The 20,623-nt window shown below is 38.5% G+C and overlaps 1 protein-coding gene across 1 annotated transcript in view; it reads right to left on the reverse strand.

Moving 5' to 3' along the window:
• Positions 1-7,191, reverse strand: part of MGAT4B (alpha-1,3-mannosyl-glycoprotein 4-beta-N-acetylglucosaminyltransferase B) — a 113,321-nt gene extending 106,130 nt beyond the window's left edge. Inside the window, exon 1 of the mRNA XM_039340846.1 lies at positions 4,968-7,191. Within this exon, the coding sequence (XP_039196780.1) occupies positions 4,968-5,064 (97 nt within the window). The 5' untranslated portion in view covers positions 5,065-7,191. The remainder of the gene's footprint in view (positions 1-4,967) is intronic.
• Between the last annotated feature and the right edge of the window lie 13,432 nt (positions 7,192-20,623).

Consider the following 20,623-nt stretch of genomic DNA (forward strand, 5'->3'; position numbering starts at 1 on the left):
TTTTTTAAGAAAGTAAAATCACAACTGTTCTCCTACTTCCTTCTATCCCAAAGTATTGTATGTAATTTCTTTCTGTTTTTTAACCAGCTAAGGAGGAGTAAAAAAGCAGGGGAATCCACCAATTAGGAGCTGTCACAAACACAGTCCAAAGGACACATCATGCTGTGGGCCAAAGTGGAAGAAATCTGGAAAAGACATTTTTAAGCTGAGTTTTTTTTCATATGGCTTATAATACACCCAGGGACAAATCAGATTAAGGTTGCAGTGTGGGAAACCCTTCTGTCATAAAGTCATCTGGGTAACTTGTGGCCCATTCACTAGGTTTCAGACTACCTACTTTACTTACCCGACCTTGTTAGAAGAACATTTAGAGGGCAAAAGTACTGTATAAGACAGTTTCAGTTGCTAGAGAAAAGGTATGACTAGAACAAACAAATAACCAAATAAACCATTCAACATTTACCTAAGTATATAGTCTCCTGTTATTTGAAAACAATGTGCATATTTTTCTTAGACTTGAAAAAAACTGAAAGATTTACAACTCTAAATAACAAATGGAGAAAAATACTAGAACTCACCATCTTACAACATGATCTGATATTAAACAGCAAGAATAAACTGTAAGAAGATTGTTTTCATTTCACTGCCATTCGTATTATTTAAGCGGCATTTCTTACTTAAATAGAAAATTACATGTCATTGTCTTTTACAACCATTAGAAATACAGGCAGAAGTCAGTTTTCTCCAGTGTTTAAAATAACAGGGGGAAAAAGAAGGGCACATATGATGTTTTCAAGAAGGCCTAGATAGCAATAGCCAGAAATTTCTCTACTGGTATCACTCTCCAAATCTGTTTATTTAAAGCTCTGTAGGGAGAAGGTTTTAATGGGATTTATACCACAGTTGAAAGAACCTTTTAGTTGATGAGTAATGCAAGGGAATCAAGGAAGGGCATCCCCAGCCCAAACCCATTATGCAGAGCTACAAAGACACATTGTTTAAATGGGTTGGGGGGAGTAAAATAGCCTCCAGACAGATGGATGATATGGCCCTAATGACTTCTAAAATGTAGAAACTAGCAGCCAAAATAGACGCACTAAGTTAATAAAGAAGCTAAGCAGTAGGCAAAGTACAATATCCATTAGCCTTGCCAGAATGAAACCCATTGACAAGAAGGACTACTCCTTAAGTAGTTTGATTGAGACTAGGTTTAGCAACAGCCTCCAGACCTAACCCTCAGAACGGCCATATTAACTTTCATTAAAAAGGTTTGTTTTGTAGTAGCATAGTAACAGCATAATGCTCAATAAAAAGGCAAAGCTAGAGGAAATCACTGGATGGGTTCAACAACACATCAAAGCATGTGAAAACCAAGAAACCACATAATTGCTCATTACTGTATTGAGTTAAACCATTCTGCATATTTCTTATGCTTGTGCAAAGCGATGACATCCTAAAATCTGTTCTGCCCTCCCCCCATCTAGTTCTTATCCTGTTGTATCTGTAGGGAATCCCTGCCAAATTCTGTGGTCCTGATTTGCAGGTGCAACAGTTATTGGCTGTTGTTTTTACAAAGTGATTGGGGGTTTTTTTGTTCTTTTAGCTTTGCTCCAATCATCCTAGTCACCAGATCACAGGTGCGACATTATATATTTTACAAACCTTGAAGCTATAGTAGGATAGTGTCAGTTTTCAGTGGAAAATCTAATGGATGAAATAATGACTGAAGATGAATACAACAGTCTGCACACCAGAGGGAACAAGTTCCTAACACACAATTATGTACCATGGTAAACTGGAAGTTTAAGACCTTAAAGTGATGGAGAAATTTAGCTTATACAAGTCATTTACCTAGCATAAACATTGCCAGAGTAGCAATGAAGAACAGATTATTATCACTGATACCTGCTCTTGTATATTAATGCTACTTGAGAAGAGGGGTAGCAGGTATAACAAGTTAAACTGGGACATTTTAAGATGAAAATCATCCCTAAAACCCTTATTGAAGATCTTCAAGTGAAGGAGACTAAAGAAAATTACAGCATAATACTGCTGGAAAACGTAAGATGAAACATAAGAAGCAGAGTCAACTTCTCATGGGTAAAAGATGTATAGCACTTCAGATTGAAAGGTTAAAAAGTATTTTTAAATGCAAGGAGTGCATGCATAGCATCTGTCTGAATCTGCTTCAGCCAAACACACCTTTTTCCTGGAATCGGCTCTGAAAAATAGCCATGAAGTCACAGAAAAAGAGGGAGGTGATAAGGAGTTCAGATAGATGTACCATGAAACACCTATCTGCCTTCGAAGGCAAAGAACTCTACAGCTCTAATACAGGTAGTCCTCCACTTACAATCATTCATTTAGCAACTGCTCAAAGTTACAATGGTACTGAAAAAAAGCTTACAACCTTGCAGAATTCCTGTGGCCAAGTGATCAGAATGTCAGAAGCATTTGGCAACTAGCATGTATTTACAATGCTTGTAGCATCTTGCAGCATCATTTGTGACCTCCCCAGCCAACATCTGGCCAGCAAAGTCAGATTCCCTTGAGGATTGGGTAATTTACTTAACAACTACAGTGATTTGCTTAACAACCCATGGCAAACAAGCTTGTAAAATTGAGTGAGACTTACTTAACAACTGCTGTGGTCATAAGTGGAGGGCTATCCTGTATGTGCACAGGTATGGTGCGTTGCTTTTATATAAAATATATGTTGTGCAGTATTGATTTAGGTATTAGATTCATATTATTCCCTTTTACACTTCATAGCAACAATTACTGTACCTGAAGGAAGTGAAAGAAAAAAACCCCTCTCTTTTCTTGAGTTGATAGAATTTATACCAGTTCTGAGGCAGCCTCGGTATCTGATACTTTGAAAAACATTGCTTCCTAAAGGCAAATTTGTCCTTCAACTCTATACAGGCTTTTCCAACTCTCTTATCGTAATAGATGAAGATACATGTAGCTATTTAACTTAGGGTATCTGTGATGTAACATGCGTATGTGCTTGCCAAATTCAATAAGACAATAAAACTTTATAATCAGCTTAATATTTCATACAGAATGTTAAAAATATTGATATTCATGTAAATATCAAGAATGTTGATAGGAAAACTGATAAAAAACATATTTCATGTATGCCATTTTAATTTTCTGAGCTAAAAAACCTACTGAAAAATTACAGCTTCATAATTCTAATAAAAAGCTTGCATTTGTTTCTCTAGAATAGATACAATGTCCCCTAGGTTATTATTTATCATTTAGTATTTAGATGACTCTCCTGAAACAAAAACGTTGCAGTTGCATTATAAAACTTACTGTCCCAGGATGTGGTAAAAGTCACATAAAAGGGCAATATTACAAAGTCCATTAATTCAATTTCAGAGCTGGCAGATAGAATAATCTCAAGATATTGATGCAAATCAACTGTTGATGTATTTTGATAGTTAACTGATATTTGTTTTAAAAAGTCTTGTGAGTTAATGTAGTTAACAGGGTTAACTACAGGGTTGGTTGTTGTTGTTATTTGACAATATTGCCGTGTTAAGAACAATGGCACGGATCCATCCAAAGAATTTATGGTGAGTTTATACTCACACAGTAGCATGGGTGTTTAACATAGCTGTGGTGGCAGTAGATATCAATGCTAAATATATGTAATACAGGGCCATTATATGGGACAGGGGCAGTCACTGTTCTTCATGTTCTTTATTTCAGTTTAAAAAGTGCAATGTGTTGAGTAGCCCTAAGAATAATAAACAAGTAATAATCAGAGAACCCATTTTTATAGTTTCCTAACTTAGTCAACAGAAGCATCAGTTTTCCTATACATGAATCTTAGAATAAAACTGCTGAATTATCATTTAACACATTTATACTTTCAAAAACTATGTGCAATATATTAACACACTTCAGAAATGTTTTTTTCTTACACCTGCCTTCCTCCTTGGGCGATTGCCACTAGTTTTCATTTTCTTTTTATTGCTACAAGGAGACTCACAATTCCAACTGATGAACACCATTTCTCATTTTAAAAATATTTAAAATACATATAAACAACAGGGGCAGATCTTTTAAAAAGCATATTCTATACAGAGCCATACTAATAAAAACAGGGGGGGGGGAATAGGATCAAGGGCACCAGATAAATGTTCTACTTCTGTAAACTAACAGCATAGGACCCAACTGAGGATCTTGCTTTGTTTATGCTCACTTCCAATGCTTCAAAGTTCAGAGACACCAGGAACACAAAGGAGGAATCATGTATTTTGCCTGACCAAACTTGGGTAAAATCAAAAGGTGCAACCTAGTAGGCATCCTGTATAACTGAATAAGATTTGTAGATGCTTTCCTAGAGAAATATTAAACACAAAAATGGATATTGCCAACAACAGAAATGTGGAGGGATGTGGAAGAAAAGGAGACAGCCAACTAACTACCTGTTCCAGGGAGGTAAGTGTAAATTTCTTTACATTTTCTACCATAGCTTGCAAATGAACGAGAAACTCCTGAAAGGCGAGTGCGAAGGTCATTGATCACCTGCTCGCACCGCGAAAATGCACAGTGGGCTCTCGTCTCAGATTAAAAGGAGAAAAAAAAAGTATCTCCCGATCATGTTTTGAGTCCCACGAAGAAAAACCTCAAAACGGGACGGATGTGGAAAGAAGAACCCTTTGCAAAAGGGAGAAGCAGGAGGGGAGACCGTGCGCTCCAGGCTCGGGGGTTCAACTGACGAACTCGGAATGGGGGGTGTATTCCGAGATAACGTTCAAGTTCCGGTTAAGGGTGTCTCCCTCAACCAGCGGGAGAGGAGGCGACCAAGGCAGCAGGTTTCGGGCTCCCTTCGGCTGGGATGTTGTTCTGGGTTTCTCTCCGGATGGGCCGGAGTTCTCTGCCCTCAGTCGGGCCAGGCGCAGTGCGCAAGGCGGGAGCGCTCCTCCCTTCCTCGCGAGCCCCTTCCTTACCTTTGTGCCCGCCGAAGGCCCCGTACCACGAAAGCGAGAAGAGCGCGCAAAGGCAGCCGAGCAGCAGCGTGAGGAAGGTGCCATTGCGGAGCCTCATGTCCTCCGTCTCCTCGGCGATGGCTGTGGCTGGAGAGGCCGCATGTCCCGGGCTCTTCGCGGCGGCCTCAGTCTCCCGGGCCCCGGTGAGGAGCGGAGGCGGCGGCAGGGGCTGCCAGTGCCCAGGCGGGCGAGCGGGAGGGACTCACCGCCGCCCCCGCCTCCTCCTCCTCCTTCTTCTGCGCCTCCGCCCGCTGCCCTCATGCACTGGCCGCGCCCCACCGGGCCGCCGGCTTTAGCGGGCAGCAAAGGCTCTTCTCCCACTCCTTTGACTTTGCCCGGGCCTGGAGCAGACAGAGAGGGCTGCTGTGCCGCCGCCGCCGCCGCCAAGAAAAGGAAGGGAAGGGGCGGAGGTGGTACCATCCTGTTAAAGGAGCCGCGCGCGCGCTTTTCGTCAGGCAGCCCGAGCGCTGCCCACAGCTGCAGACACGTGCAAGCCACCGCGGGTGCACCGGCTAGTTTGGTCTGTGGGGGTGAGGTAGCATAGTGAGTGGGTGCTGGCGACGGACTTGAGGATGGCAACTAGGCGGACGAAACAGTCGCTGGACAACAAATTCCATATTCAAGCAAAGAACGGGTCGACTGAGCAGGACTGGAGCGTGGGGGGGGGGGGGACTCCTTAGGATGGACAGAATGATTTCTTGCCAAACTCTGACGGGGCCGTCAGGGACCATAAGCTGCGTTTGAAACGACAGCACAATCCTGGTTCACGCATATATATGAATCACTTGATTTTCGCAATACAGGCGGTGACTTAAACTTGTGAATAGAACTTCACTGCCACACAAATGACTTATCGAACTTTTGAATGAACTCAAATGCCCCGGTTTTCCAAAGATAAAAGTTCACGGTTTCCGATTCCGGATCTCAGAAATCGAATCAAACTAATGCCTAAGCCACTTCTCAGCAAGGAGCACAGGCTGGAAGCCTATTCACAGTAGTGAGTTGAAACATTTCAGATAGTTTTTCCCATCACATTTCAGCTAGCTTTGGCCATCCACCCTGGTGTCTTCAGCATGCTGGCTAGGGAATTATGAGATATGAAATCTTATCGGGAAATCATCAGATCAGGGAAGTTAGTTTAGATATTCATATTTCAAGTTTATGAATGGGATCAGTTCAGGGCAGAACATAAGACTGAATCTGGAAATTGGGGGAAAAATGATCTTACTGTATTTGGATTCTAGATTGAAGTAAAATAAAACTAAGAAAACTGCAAAAGATAGCAGAGTTTAGTAAGCAAGGATCCCACAACAGGAGAAGGTATGGGGGAAAAGCTCATGTTTGGATAGGAATATTTGAAAAAGGAAATATTACAATATAAAAGCAATGGGGAGGGGAGGGAAAGACAGCAGAACTACCCAGTGTGGCTATGTCACAAAAGAATCAATAAAGATCTGAAAACAAAAAGGAGCACAGGAGGTGAAAAGGCAAAGAAAAATACACAGTAGGACTGTACAAAGCTTCAGAGGATGCTTTGCTTTAATAAAGGTTTGTGTAAAGTATCCTTTTGAAGTCATTTCACAATTTGTGAAGAGGCTAGGAAAGAATATTTAGACGTAAACAACAAAGCGGGAGGGGGAAATTTATTATAAGGTGTCTGATCTATAAATGACAAGTCCAGGTGGCAAGAAACATTTGAGCAGATTTTAAGACAGTGATTATTAGATGTCAGCTTGAATTTATCAAGAACGGATCTTGTCAGACTTCTGATTTGCCATCACGGCCGCCGCAGCCGCTGGAAGGCAAGCTCCGTCTTCCGTGTTTGGTTTCGCTCTGCTGGGGGACCCTGGAAAGGGTCAAAAGTCACCCTGTAGGGGCGACGAGCAAGGAGGGGACCCCTGCTTGATCGTGGGACGGCGGCAGCCCTTCCGCTCGATCCTGGGCAGCCCTCCAAACTGGCGGAGGAAAGATCAGCCATAATAATACGGCCCATCACTAGGCTGCAGACAGCCGAAGTCAAACTTACCACCAAGCACTTTGAAAGCAATGCAGATGAAACTGGTTGAGTTCCGATCTTCTCTTTTCCCTAAGTACTTTCTTTTCCTGTAAAAGCTGCCTGAAGTATCTTTTCCCCGTGAGGAGAGAGGGAAGGGAATTTCTATCCCACCCTCTTAAGAATAGCGGCGACTGACTACTCAGGGGAATTAAAGCATTAAAAGGATAACTTTAATTTAATTGGATTTATATGTTCCTGAAACTTGGGAACCAAAAATTTTTCTATTTTTATTGGAGACTTTTGTTTTTATTTACAAAAAAGAAATAAAATTGGAAAAAGTATTACAAAAAATTTGGACTTAAAAAACCTTAAACAGCATCGGTGACATCTTGTGGTGAACTTTGGTATTACCACTTGTTATTTCCTAACAGAGACTTGGCTCAAGCCCAGACCTTAGATAAGACTCTTCTGACCTTGGCACATGTGAGAAACTCAGCTGTAAGAGAACAGCTGGGTGGCATAGCTGACCTACTTGTACTATGAATGTAAACCCTTATTGACTTTATATGTGGGGAATTACCTTCCTATCTCTTTATTTGAGGAATATTGGTTACTATATGAGATAATAAAATACCTTGGACTATAAAATCTTGCTTGGCAAATGACTTCTACTATAAAGACTATTTATAAACATGTGAAAGAGATGGATGAAGACCAGGAAAAGATCCTTTCCATGTTGAAAGCAATACATGAAACCATTCTTTCAGCTTGTGATAAAAGAAGACCTAACATAAAAGATCAAGATGCAAGCTTAGATACACAAACCCAAAATTTGACTACAACCAAAGAACTAACGTAGAAGATAACAGAAGAAGTGGAACAATCAAATATCAAGACAGAGGACTCAATTGACCAACAAATACAGTTAATGGAAAATCCAGAAAAGGGAGTGACAACATTGAAAATGACGAAGAACAGATTGAATGGAAGATAAACATATCAGGGCAATTATGGGGAATTGGAATAATAGGGAGACAACTTTATGAATACAAATGGGCTAGTCCTTCCCAAAAAAATGCAATTAAATGGTCTCCTTTATTTCAAATAACATACATAATAATAGAGGGAGATCTATTTGACAATCTAAAAGTACTGATATTGAAGCCTAGTTGGCAAAGGAAGAAAGCCAGAATAAGGCTGAAGAAAATTGGAGTTTTGATTTATTAGAGGGGATTTCATATTGTTAATTAGAGGGTTAAAGGGAGAAGTTGAGATAAGGGGAATTCTGGTCATTAGATTTAAAATATTTGGAAATTAGTTGAAAATAAGGATTTTATCTGTTTAATATTTAAAAATTAGACCTGAAAGAAAAAAAAATATTATTATGAATATGTTTGATTTACTGATTAACCCAGGTAATATATACAATGGTTTTGATTTATTTAAGGGGATATTGTATTATTAAGTAGACGATTTAATATGGTGGGAAATAGATAACTTTTAGGAAATAGAACAAGATTATATTCAAATAGATAAAATGTGTATTGTGATATTAGATTCTGTTATGAATTGAGATAAGGGAAATCTTGGTTACCTAAAACCTGAAAGTTATAAATATCAAAGATTAAATTGGAATATTGATGGGAAACTAAAAACCGGGGGAAAATTAATAACAGGATATGGATTGTTTATGAAGATTGAATGTAAAAAATAATTAAGATACATATAAGCTAAACATTTATTGATAAATGTAATAATGATGTTTTTACTGAGTGGATATAATAAGAACTGTATTAGCTTAAATACGAGACAGTAAATGTTAATGGAAAAAGAGAGGAAATATTTGATGTTGTAACGTGAGATTTGTATTAAAGATTTTGTTATTGAATTATTGATTAACCCAGCCACCACGTTGCTTCTTAAATACTTAAATGTAAAATTGGAAAATTAATAAAATATTGTATTAAAAAAAGAACGGATCTTGTCGAACATTTATTTTACTTTTATTGGGTAAATTCCAATATAAAATGTGGGAATATTGTACAGAAAAAAATACTTTGATTTCAACAAAGTATTTGACAAAGTACCTAATGAATTCTGATTAGCGAGCTCATTAAGTATTATCAAGTTGGATGGCATGACAATAAAATGGATAAAAGGATACAAAATAACTCAAAAATCACATTCAATGTTCATCAGTACTTGCTCATCAAACTGAAGAGAGGTATGAAAGAAATGTCACAAAGTTTAGCTGGGATTCAGCATTTTTACTAATGAGTTAAAAGAAGAGGACCAGCTTATTAAATTTTCAGATGACACAAAACTGGTGAGAGAGCAAAATAGATAAAATTTTATATGACCTTGATAAATTAGAAAAATTGGATGAAATTAACAGTTGAATCAGTGCAGAGACAAATGCAATGTTCTTAATAGAAATCAAAAGCATAGGGATGGAATGGGGTAAGTCTGATTTGGCATAGCACTTGTGAAAAAGATCTTGGAATATTATAAATGGAATATGAATCAGCAGTGTAGCTACAAAATATGACTACAAAAATGTTGATGCACTGTTAACAGAAGTAAAGGTTACAAACCACAGGAAGCAAGTATTTAAATTTATTTTGCATTGTTAAACCCCACTTTGTGGGGTTTGTGTCTATTTCTAGATACTACATTGTAAGAAAGTTTCAGTCAAAGTGGGCTAGCTATGGAAAAGGGCAAGGATGACTAGAGGAGTAGAAGCTAAGTCACATAAAAAAAAGTTTTAAAAACTTAGAATTATTAGCCATGAGAAAGAAAGACTGAAGGAAGTACTATTCAGGTACTTGAGTAATATAAAACACCTGCAAAGATAAGATACAGAAGGTAAGATTTCTTCTCTTACCCAAAATGTGGAACTCAGTCTTAAATGGCTGGAAACTAGATTTTTTTGGATTGCTACAGAAAAAGCCTGAACAATATGGACAATTTAACCAATTATCCAGAGAGAAGGTGAGATGCCCCTAATTTAAATGTTCAAGCAGAGGCTAGGCAGCCATCTATGAGGGTTGCAGCACAAGTCCAAAAAGCTCAGAAGACTAAACTTCTGGTCCTAGGGGCTGACCCAGATTTCATCCTACAATATCATCCTGGGACACGTATGTTTGTCTTCATTCATAATAAGAAGAGTGTTATCTAAGTTACACAGTAATTGGTTCTGATTGTAATTTGCAACACAAGCTGAGACGGAAAGGATAGGAGCAGGATAGAATTGCTCCACAGACAGGAACCCAGCTTCCCCTGATGACCTCCTATGAGAGAACATGGAGTGGAAGCTAAGCCCAGAGCTACCTAGGCTGTCACTGTATTTGCCTGAAGCTACTGAAGGTATATCCTCAACTGAGCAGCTGGGCTATCAATTTAACAATTAATTCACATGAACGGAATGAACTGGCTAATTTCTGAAGATGAGACTCCCATGTAATTAAAACTAACTATATTTACAAGTGGTAGCTTTTCACTGGAATGGTTTAGTTACCATTTATGGTGTGGCCATAACATCTGATTAAACCTAAATATTTATATTAAATACCATGGAATTTTTAAATAACAGCTGGTATATATACATACTTTTCTCAGCCGACAAGTAACTGACAGGAAACATAAGAATAAATTTCTAAAGACATGTCTACTGTGATAAGCAGATATACTGTAGAAAAATTAAATAAGATACTGTTCTCCAAAGCGCCTGAAGGCAGGACAAGAAGCAATGGATGGAAACTAACCAAGGAAAGAAGCAACCTAGAACTAAGAAGAATTTTCCTGACAGTGAGAACAATTGATCAGCGAAACAACTTGACTCCAGAAGTTGTGAGTGTTTCAACACTTAAAGAAGAGATTTGTCTGAAATGGTATAGGGTTTCCTGTCTGAGCAGGGGGTTGGACTAGAAGATTCCAAAGTCTCTTCCAAATCTGTTATTCTGTTATATAATTCCAGTGATTGCTATGAATCAAATGTAAGATTTATTTTAGTAAAATCAGAGTTCAACTGCTTGTGCCTCTTTTTTTCCAACCACAGTGTAATGAACTACATGTCTATTAGCTTTCCCAAGACTTACTAATATCTTTTCCTGAGCTCTTCATGTGACTCAGGCCAACTACTATGGTTGTGGTCAGGAAAAAACAACTGTGTAATTCCCCTTGTCTCTCTCTCTCCTGCCTGTCCCAATTATGCTTGGCAAAGAGGACTTAGTCCTGCACCTGCATTATCTCATCATCGGTATGGCTGCTTTGCTTTGCTTTGAGTCCCAGATGATCTATGTCTGTCTGTCTCTTAATTCAGTTCTTGGCTGTATTTGCACAATACACTGGACCATCCCTAGCCAGTTGTATTTTAACCTAAGTATTTAGTGTGGTTGAACCCAAGCACAGAATACTGATTAGAGTGTGGCACCAGCTTAGTCTCACTATAAATATCCATGTTTGGTAACATCTTGGTTAGATTAATGTTATACACGGAGCTATCCTGAAACTGGATTATATGGACATTTCCAGTCCCAATTCATGCTGGTTTTACTCTATAAAATTTCTTCATGGCTTGGGGCTAGTTTTTGAAGGAATGTCTCTTCCTGTATATTCCAATGTGTATCTTAAAATCATATTTGAAGGGCTTATTCTGGGTGGTCTCCATGTTGAATGTAAAGAGAGGTAATCTAGAAACAGGCTTTTACAGTGGTAATCCCCCAATTTGGGAATGCCCTCCCCTGCAAGATATGTCTACAGCATGCTTCATACATCAAAAATATAGACAGAAGAATGAAACCTTTACTCTGGAGTGTATGTGTGTTTTTCAGACATTATGAATAGCTCCCCTAATTTGTCTATGATTTTCTAATAAATATTCTATATTGAGAAAAATAACAAAAGATGAATTTCACATGTGGCAATTGATTTCAAGTGCAATGGTCAGACACAAATATTCCATAGTTTTTCATATCATGCTTTTTGATTAGAAAGTATGGCGTATAAGGCTTCATCTTGTTTTGATGCCATTCTTGTACACATTAGTGGTTAACTCTTAATCACTGGTGGCTTTCAAGAGAGACCTAATGATTACCTCCTTGTGAGCTGTCCAGTAGATACCTGCATTGAGTTAGATGACTGAATTAGATGAGCTGTGGGTTCCTTCCAGCTCATATATTTTATGATTCAGATTGAGATATGTTCTGGTTCCTAGGGATAGCAAAATGCCAATGTTGATGGGCCTTCAGCTGGATACAGCATTTATCTTCTTATGAAATGGTTCCCTTCAGTTTTTCTACAGAAAATAACAATAAGAGTTTGCAAAGTAGCTTGACAATCTTGTAGCATTATAATTAAAACATGGCAGGCAAAGCAAACATGGATCCTGGAATTCATTCCAAACCCAATAAAAATAGCTCCACTCATGGTCACATGACCAGGAAAAAGAAGGGGGGAAATTTGAAATGTCAGTAGCCTGCTGATCTGTTACCCAACTGTCTTTCCCAAGAGGATACACTGGGGGATTTTTTTGTAGAATGTTTTGCTTCACAATCCCAAAGCAGATGTAGCCTGTTTTCATACTCAAATGTTTATTTTGCTAGCTTCTCCCCATCACACACACCAAATCTGGTTCCTTTCTGTTTAGTTTTTGGAGTCCTGTTCCCCTTTTTGTACTTTCTTTTTTTCCAATATTCCACTGGCTTGGAAAGAGTAAAAACTCTCTTAAGTTGAACTTAGGACTTGGTGATTTCATGTTCATGTCTATAGCGTTTTCTTGACAACAAGCTGGAAGTGGTTTGCTACTGTTTTCTTCTGCAGTATTCATAGCCATTGTTTAATCAATGGAATTGCTTGAGTATGTGTATTTAATCTAGTTATTGCATTAAACTATTTTCTGTCTTCATAGAGCCTTAAATCAACTGAACATTCTGGATTCTCACAATAGTGTGCAAAGCCATAATAAGTGGCATTTACCAAGCTTAATATATTATGTGAATATAATTGTTTGTCTTTCAATGGTCTAATTGTGGTGTATATGCAGCTGTGGAACCACATACAATTTTGGCTGGTTTGGGCAGATCATTGGGCTAAAATATAGTTAAGCAGGTCTGTGGTTCAGCATCTGTTCTCAAACACAACTTATGTGTTTTATGCAATGTATGTTCTCACAGTTCTGTATCATGAAGAGGATTTTTTTTCTTGGTCCCAACTGAAGAAGAAGAGGGTCAATAGAACGTCACCATTTCATTTAAAAGAATTGTAAGAAATGTTAATATTTTAGATGCTAACGTTAGCTTGTTTTATTATTTCAAATCTGCACTGAACACGCAGCCCTCCTTCCCATCCCATCCTTGATGATAGCACAACTGTCAAGTGTCAGAGACATCTGGAACACACTGATATTGCTAAAAGTTATTTGCATGCACAGTCACATAGCATGTCTAGATACTTTTTTTCAAGTTTGTTTTGCAAAAGAGAAGGCTACTAGAAATAGCCTGCTAACACAAGGGACCTGTTACTATGGTAAATGTGAAACAAGTGAGGCGAGAGTACAGGAAAAAAAAACAAGCTTTGGATAGATAATTGCATGCAACATCCCACAGCAGCCCTACAGATATAGATTAGTAAAGTTCAGAAACTGCTAAGGAGGAATTGTGATGATAATATCAACCTTATTTAGTTGCAGGGGAGTTTGATGGAGAAAGGAGGAGGAGGGGAAGCACCTTCCTGTTGGACTAAAATTTGCTGGATGTCTGTATGCAGTCAAGGCTGGAGACCAATTTCTCTCTTTACAGATGAGGTTTTCATACAGGGTGGAAGTATTCTACCTTACAGACTAAACTTTACAACGCCAATACAATAGATTAATCAAATACTGTATGCATGATACATAGCTATGAATGTAGTAGTGCTAACCAGGGCTTTTTTTTTGTCATAGAACGCCCAGAACGGAGTTCCGGCACCTTTTTTGGATGGAACCTTGTAGGGTAGGTAAGGCGGGTTGGATGACGTGTGAGTTCTGGCACTTTTTTTTTTTTTTTACAAAAAAAGTACTGGCGCTAACTTTAATTTAACATACTTTTTGCAAGTGCTAACTCCGAATTCCATTAGGCTTCCAAATTAGTTGTATGTGCTTGACTGCCTGTCTTTCGACTGTCTTAACTTTTTTCCCACTGCTGTCAGTCAATCATGTCTATAATCCCTAACTGTATTTCATTGAGAGAGGAAACCGTAATAACTACCTGTGATAGACTCAGGGTGCCACTCTTTTCTTTTCTTCCAAAATGGTTTAGCTGACAAGGGCACAAATATGCTACAATAATGATTTGAACAGTCCTGATGCCTCCACGAACAGCTGTCCCTTCCACCCTCTGTATGGACCTTCTATTTGAGTCACTGCTGCCATCAAACCAGACAGTGATGCAGTTTGTTAAAACTGCACACCTTCTCCTGCCCAGCAGCTGCCAGCCCTGATTACCTGCACACCCTCACCCACCCTGCAATCCAGCTACCCCTTGGTCTCACTACATTGTGCCATGCCTCACCTGCCTCTTGGCCTGCCTGAAAGGCACATGGGAATCACTTAACAATCTGCAACACTTGCTTAAAGACAGCAACAGGGATTGTCAGGATTGATGTCATTAAGTGATGCAGGCACATGAGATTGCACTTTATGACTGCATTGTTTAGTGATAAAAATTCCAGTTCCAATTACTGTTGTTAACTAAGGTGTATCTGTATAGCATTTGCATCAAGAGGTAATGAAATACATAAGCCCACTTGTCTCCCTAGAGCTTGAAAATCAATCAATTAATGATAATGTTACAGCAGTAGACAGCACTGTATCACTTTACCTCTGGCTTCAGGTTGCTACATAGCTATTAAAAAAAGCAAAGAAAATCCAGGTTACATAGTTCTACTAAAGTAAATGAAGCAGAAAAACTGTTCTCAAAGTCTTTTCTTGTTTGCACTCTGATGAAAGTAGCAGAGAACAGAAGAGAGAATAGTCTTTTATTTTGAGATCCTGTGTAAGCCTCAGTTAAATCAGTAGCACCATCTACTGTTCTTATTATAGATTTTGCAATAGGGAAAATTATATACTTCACATTGTCCTATATAGATCTTTAATTATTAGCACCAAGCAATAGAGCAGCAATATTTATAACTCCGTTATGTGAACAGAGAGACAAAATTAAAATCTTGTTATTGTAGCAGGGGGCAAAGGGAGGACCAAATAATCAGAGTAAGAAAAAGACAGGAAAAATAGCACTATTTCTTGTCTGGGGGCTGCAATCAGAGAGGGAGGAGGGATTATTAATTGACAATATGAATCTCTCTTGATAACACACTACATTACTATTTTAGGGTGAGTTATTGTTTCAGCACAATTCTACAAAATCATATAACAATTGGCCATAGAGGCTCATGCATTGGTATCCTGAAGACTGGATTTCTGTAATGCCTTTAATGTGGGTCTGATCTTGAGGTTTGGCATGTAGAATGCAGTGGCTGGGATGCACATAAAAAGATGCACATATTAAATCATGACTACTAGACTGCTACTGAGTAAGACTGGAGAAGTTGTTATTATCACATAAATCCTTTCTAGGATTGTTATACTAGCAGCCTTTATGGAAAGCTATTGGATATCTTCAGAGAATAATTTGAAAAATCTACTTAAATTTTATTTAACTGTAAAGTGAGAGGAAAAAGAAAGCCACAGATGTCCAACACATTGATAAATGAACAATGTCCTTACAACTTGATAAACAGATGTTGAAATAATTCATACATTTCCTATATGAGTCATTCATAGACTGTTGATGGTTCTAGAATCCTAACTATGCATAGGATTAAGTAAGTTGTTATGGTTAGATTTGTTGATTTTATTGTAATGGAGTTAAAGGGGTTCTTAATTTTTTTTAGGATTTATGTATAATTGATTGATGCTTATTTAATTTTTTATGTTCTTTTTTTGTTTTTAGCTCTGTATTCAGCTCTGGGAAGGGGGGGAGGGTTAATGGGAGGGGGGAGGGAGAGAGGTGGGGAGGGATTTTATTGTAAAAAGTTTATAAAAATTTCAATAAAAAAATGCAGTTTTGTTATTGGTTAATAGATATGTTAACTGCCAGGAGTCCTCACAGCAATATATACTTATTTTTAATAAACTATGTGCATAAATGTTTCTTCACCTATGCTCGACAAAATGGGCATCTATTCTGAACTATTATCGCATGCATGACATCTTATTGGCTTATTGGGACTGCTCACAGAGAATACAACATACTTTGCAACATCTGAAGATCATTTATGTAAAGGACAATGTTGGGACTAGCTAGAAAATTCTAATCTTTCAATCTTATGTCTATATACCAAGAAGAAATGCAACTGAAATCAGAAGAACCTATATTGGGCCTTAGTAAAGATATATAAGTATACCTTTGGGCTTTATTTGTGTGGGTTTCAGCGCCAATTACTCCTAAATTAGTGCTGCTTGAACTAAAGGACAGACTTTGTGCTGCCAATTATGAATTAAGATGATTCACAATTAATCAAAATTGCTTTTCTCCCATCACATTCAGTAAGCATGCTAGCTTTCTTTTTCATGAAATGAACATGGAACATGAAAAAGCACTTTATGCACTTAAGTAAAAGGTTCATTTCCAAATGCTTTGAATAAATACATTGTTTTATTTTCTGTCAATTTTGTACACCATGCAGAGAGGGTGAATAACCTGGCCCTATTTTTAAAGCAAGTAAATAAAAATGAGTTTTAAAAATTATGAAAAATAGAAGATGTTTTAAAGCACAATAGCTGTCCTATGATTTTTGCCTTTATTTTTTATTTATCAGAACAGAATTTCTTGCATTTACTTTATTTTTAAAGACATTCACACTCCTATTTTTGAAACTCCAGTAGATGCTTTTGAGAAGTAGATCGATTGTTTACATGCTAATCTTAAAATATGAACTGTGGCATTCAGGATATCCTAGAATTGTTTATTCTCCTCAGGATGCTTTTTTAAAAATATACATAAAGCTGATTATAGTTCCTTATAACTCAAAACAGATTGATTACCTATACTGTAAACTGTTGGAAATCAGCACCTCCTAGAGAAGGAAATATTTTGGGGGATATTAAAAAAGGCAGAATATTATACTTCCCCAAAGAAATAATGGAGATAAAGTTTGGCAGAAACCAAACCCCAATCTCCTTTCCCCAAGCAGAGGCCAGCTTTTAGAAATGCAGATTTGGGACCACCTATTCATAAGCAAAAAGTCCAAATAAGGTATAAAAACCCACTCCCAACTCCACTTCGTCAGCTATCCCAGAACTGCAAGTGGTTGCTGTTCTACTCTTCAATAAACAAACCTTTCCAAACAGCCTCCATTTTATTTCCAGCGTATTAACCTCCATTTTGTTTACTCCTGGCTTGGACTGGGCCTGATGATTTTTCTTTCAACAAAACAAAACATTAGTTACACAAATGAGCATTTCTTTTATGTTTTGCGATATTATAGATAATAGCACATATAGAACTAGTCAATAATTGTTGAGGTTTCTATAGATCTGTTCTTTCCCACCAGGAAATTACTGAGCTGGACTCAGCCATACTTGCAGGGCTATTAAACCAGATTTCTGGGACAAAGACTTCCCCTTTGATCCTCTAATAGAGCTGGAACTGCAATCAGTGAACCAGAAACGGACATTTGAAGCAAAACAGATTAAGATTTCCATTACCTTTCCTAATCATATTTTCATCATCCTTCAGTGATTATAATGAATGTTTATTTAGTCTTTAGAAATCTATAAGCCTTGTATGCTGTCCTGTATTATATGCCTTTTTAAAGAAAGTTAGCTTGCTATTCTGGGAGAAAAAATGTCATTATGATCTTATTATAACTAATTAAGATTTTTGAAAAAAATGTGTCATTTTTAATTCTTTTTATATATTGCTCTATATCAGCGGTTCTCAACCTATGGGTCGCGACCCCATTTGGGGTCGATCGACCATTTTACGGGGGTCGCCAAACAATGCAACTGCCATTTTCCCCCCTCAGGGGACGCCGCCGCTCATGCGCGGCACGTTCGTGTGACGGGGTCGCCTTCACACAAACGTTGAGAAACGCTGCTCTATATGAAAATTATGGTGATATTTCAATCTCTTTTTTAAATAGTTTTGCCTCTGCAATAGCAGACACACTAACAGTGCAAAAGTAACATCCAAATTACTAAATTAAGCAAAGATTAAATCAGGCTAGTCTTATTTCTGTAGCGCTCAGAGCTGGCACACCTGTCACATTGCTTATCTATCAAACTCTTCCATATGTAGGATCCTTAAATTCTTTCAAAAAAACAATTTAAGTCTCTTAAATATTAATAACTTGGCATAAAGTGAGAACATTCCAGTAAATTCTGGAATATTTATTTATTTATTTATGAGACTTATATACCACTTTAAGTGCAAGCACTCTCTAAGCGGTGTACACCAGTAAGCAATGTATGTATATATTTACATTGCCCCCAACAATCTGGGTCCTCATTTTACCTACCTCGGAAGGATGGAAGGCTGAGTCAACCTTGAGCTGGTGAGATTTGAACTGCTGACCTGCTGAACACAATCCTTGACTGCCGAACACTGCCTGAATCAAAGGTGGCAGCTACCAGGATGTTGGCATGATCTAATCCCAGCCTAGAGCTCCCTCTGTAGGATTTGTGGAGAATAGAAATTGATCATGGGACTCAGTTGAGTCATCCTTGCAACATTTACATTAGACCCGGCAGTGCAGAACAGACTAGGAGATTCTGGTGGTGTCAAGCCCCAAACCAAAAATGACTCATGGAGATTCTATCAAGCAGAGTTCTTTTATTGTTTCATACTTATAGCCAAAATCCTGCCAAACTGAGCACTCTACTAACTGCATCTACTATATACTCTGTGAACTATTAGGAAGGGGCTGTCTTCACACACACACACATAAGATATGGACTGTGTTGCCTCTTACTCCTCTGGAATGCACTCCTCTCTCCTGGAAATCCACCTCCTCACTACATTCCATCACAGGGGGATTCTTTGTGACTAAACATTTCCATTACATAGATCAGTGGTGGGGAATCTATGGCAGAAGTGCCAGAGGCGGTAATCGGAGCCTTCTCTGTGGGCACTCGGCCGTTGCCCCAGCCTCGCCTTCCCCTGCGACCCCCTCCTCTCCAGCAGCCCCCCTGAAGCAGAGTCGCCCCTGAGCGTGGCCCATGCAGAGCAGCGCAGCCAAGGACATGGCAGCCAGGCAGCGTAGACAAGACTCTGCCCTCACACCCCATCGTGCAAAGTTGATGCTGCAGGGCTCGGGCAAAGGGCGTGACTGCCATAGCGCTGCTGGGCTGCTTAGGTGATCTGCAGCGGGCCCTGGAGGCAGTGAGTGGCCATGTGGGCAGGTGGGGGATGGGGGGATGGGCAGGGGTGGGGCAAGGGGTGGAGTGGGGGCGGGGCCTGTTTTGGGGCACTCGGTCTCTAAAAGGTTCGCCATCCACTGACATAGATTTTCTGTCAGGAAATCCAAATTTTTAAACATAAAGCACTTTAGAGGTTGGGGGTAGGAGGAAAAGTCTTGTGAACTAACATGTCCCTACTAAGAAATGACAAATGTCATTCAGTCATTAATTACCAATCTTAAGAAGATTTAAGTATCTAATAATTACAGTTTTTCCAAATGGTCCTTCATCTATAAGAGCAATGTGACATACAAAGTGAGTTTCATGTGGTTTTTGTTAAGCATTTTATGGCCTCTTTAATAATAGTTAAAAAGACAATTGAATGAGAGATGTAATTTATTTCCAAGCCAGAAAGCTCTATTTTTATGGGAACCAAGCTAGATTAAGGAGTGGAGGCTGTATTTTTTAATCCATGCATTGATTTTTATTTAAAAAAATATGAACAGGGTCAAATTTTTACAACAAAAAAGGTAGGGAAGAGGAATACCAGCCCCAAAGGTATGGCATGCTCCATTCTCTCAGTAATAGCTGAGACCACTTGTGTTTTTTTTTATTTTTCCTTTATTTTCCTGAATGTCTCAATAAAATAAATCTGATTAGTCATTTTAGTTAAGAACACAAATGTTGTGGGCAAAGTACAGCTCCTGTTTATTATATTTAATGTTTTCACTATTGAAAACTTGTCAGTTTTTGTTCTTTCTCAAGAATTGTAGACTCTCATATTGTACCAGCCCCATAGCTATTTTATAATTCAGTTTACTATATAAATACCTGTAGATACAGCCATGCCTACATAAGCTGTGGGGTAGTGATTATGCAAGTACTATTTTTTCTAGCTAGGGCAGTAAGAAAGAGGTGGACTTAAAGCAGTCATGGGACACAGCATGAGTCATTATCAGCTGAGCTAATTTCCTTTTGATAATAGGAGTCCTATTTACTTTCTTTTGAATCTTCTGGAAGACAACTGATGTAATGAAGAGTAACATGGGCAGGAGATCAAGGGAGAGCTTTTCCTAACTGAGCTTTTCTCTCTCACTTGTAGAAAATAATATGCCACCTGAATTCCCAGTGACTGAGTAGTTTGCAAACTGTTGAAAGTATTTAAAAACAACACACAAAAAAATA

This window comes from Crotalus tigris, unplaced genomic scaffold (genome assembly GCF_016545835.1).
Source record: "Crotalus tigris isolate CLP2741 ecotype Arizona unplaced genomic scaffold, ASM1654583v1 scf7180000017754.2947050, whole genome shotgun sequence".
Taxonomy (NCBI): domain Eukaryota; kingdom Metazoa; phylum Chordata; class Lepidosauria; order Squamata; family Viperidae; genus Crotalus; species Crotalus tigris.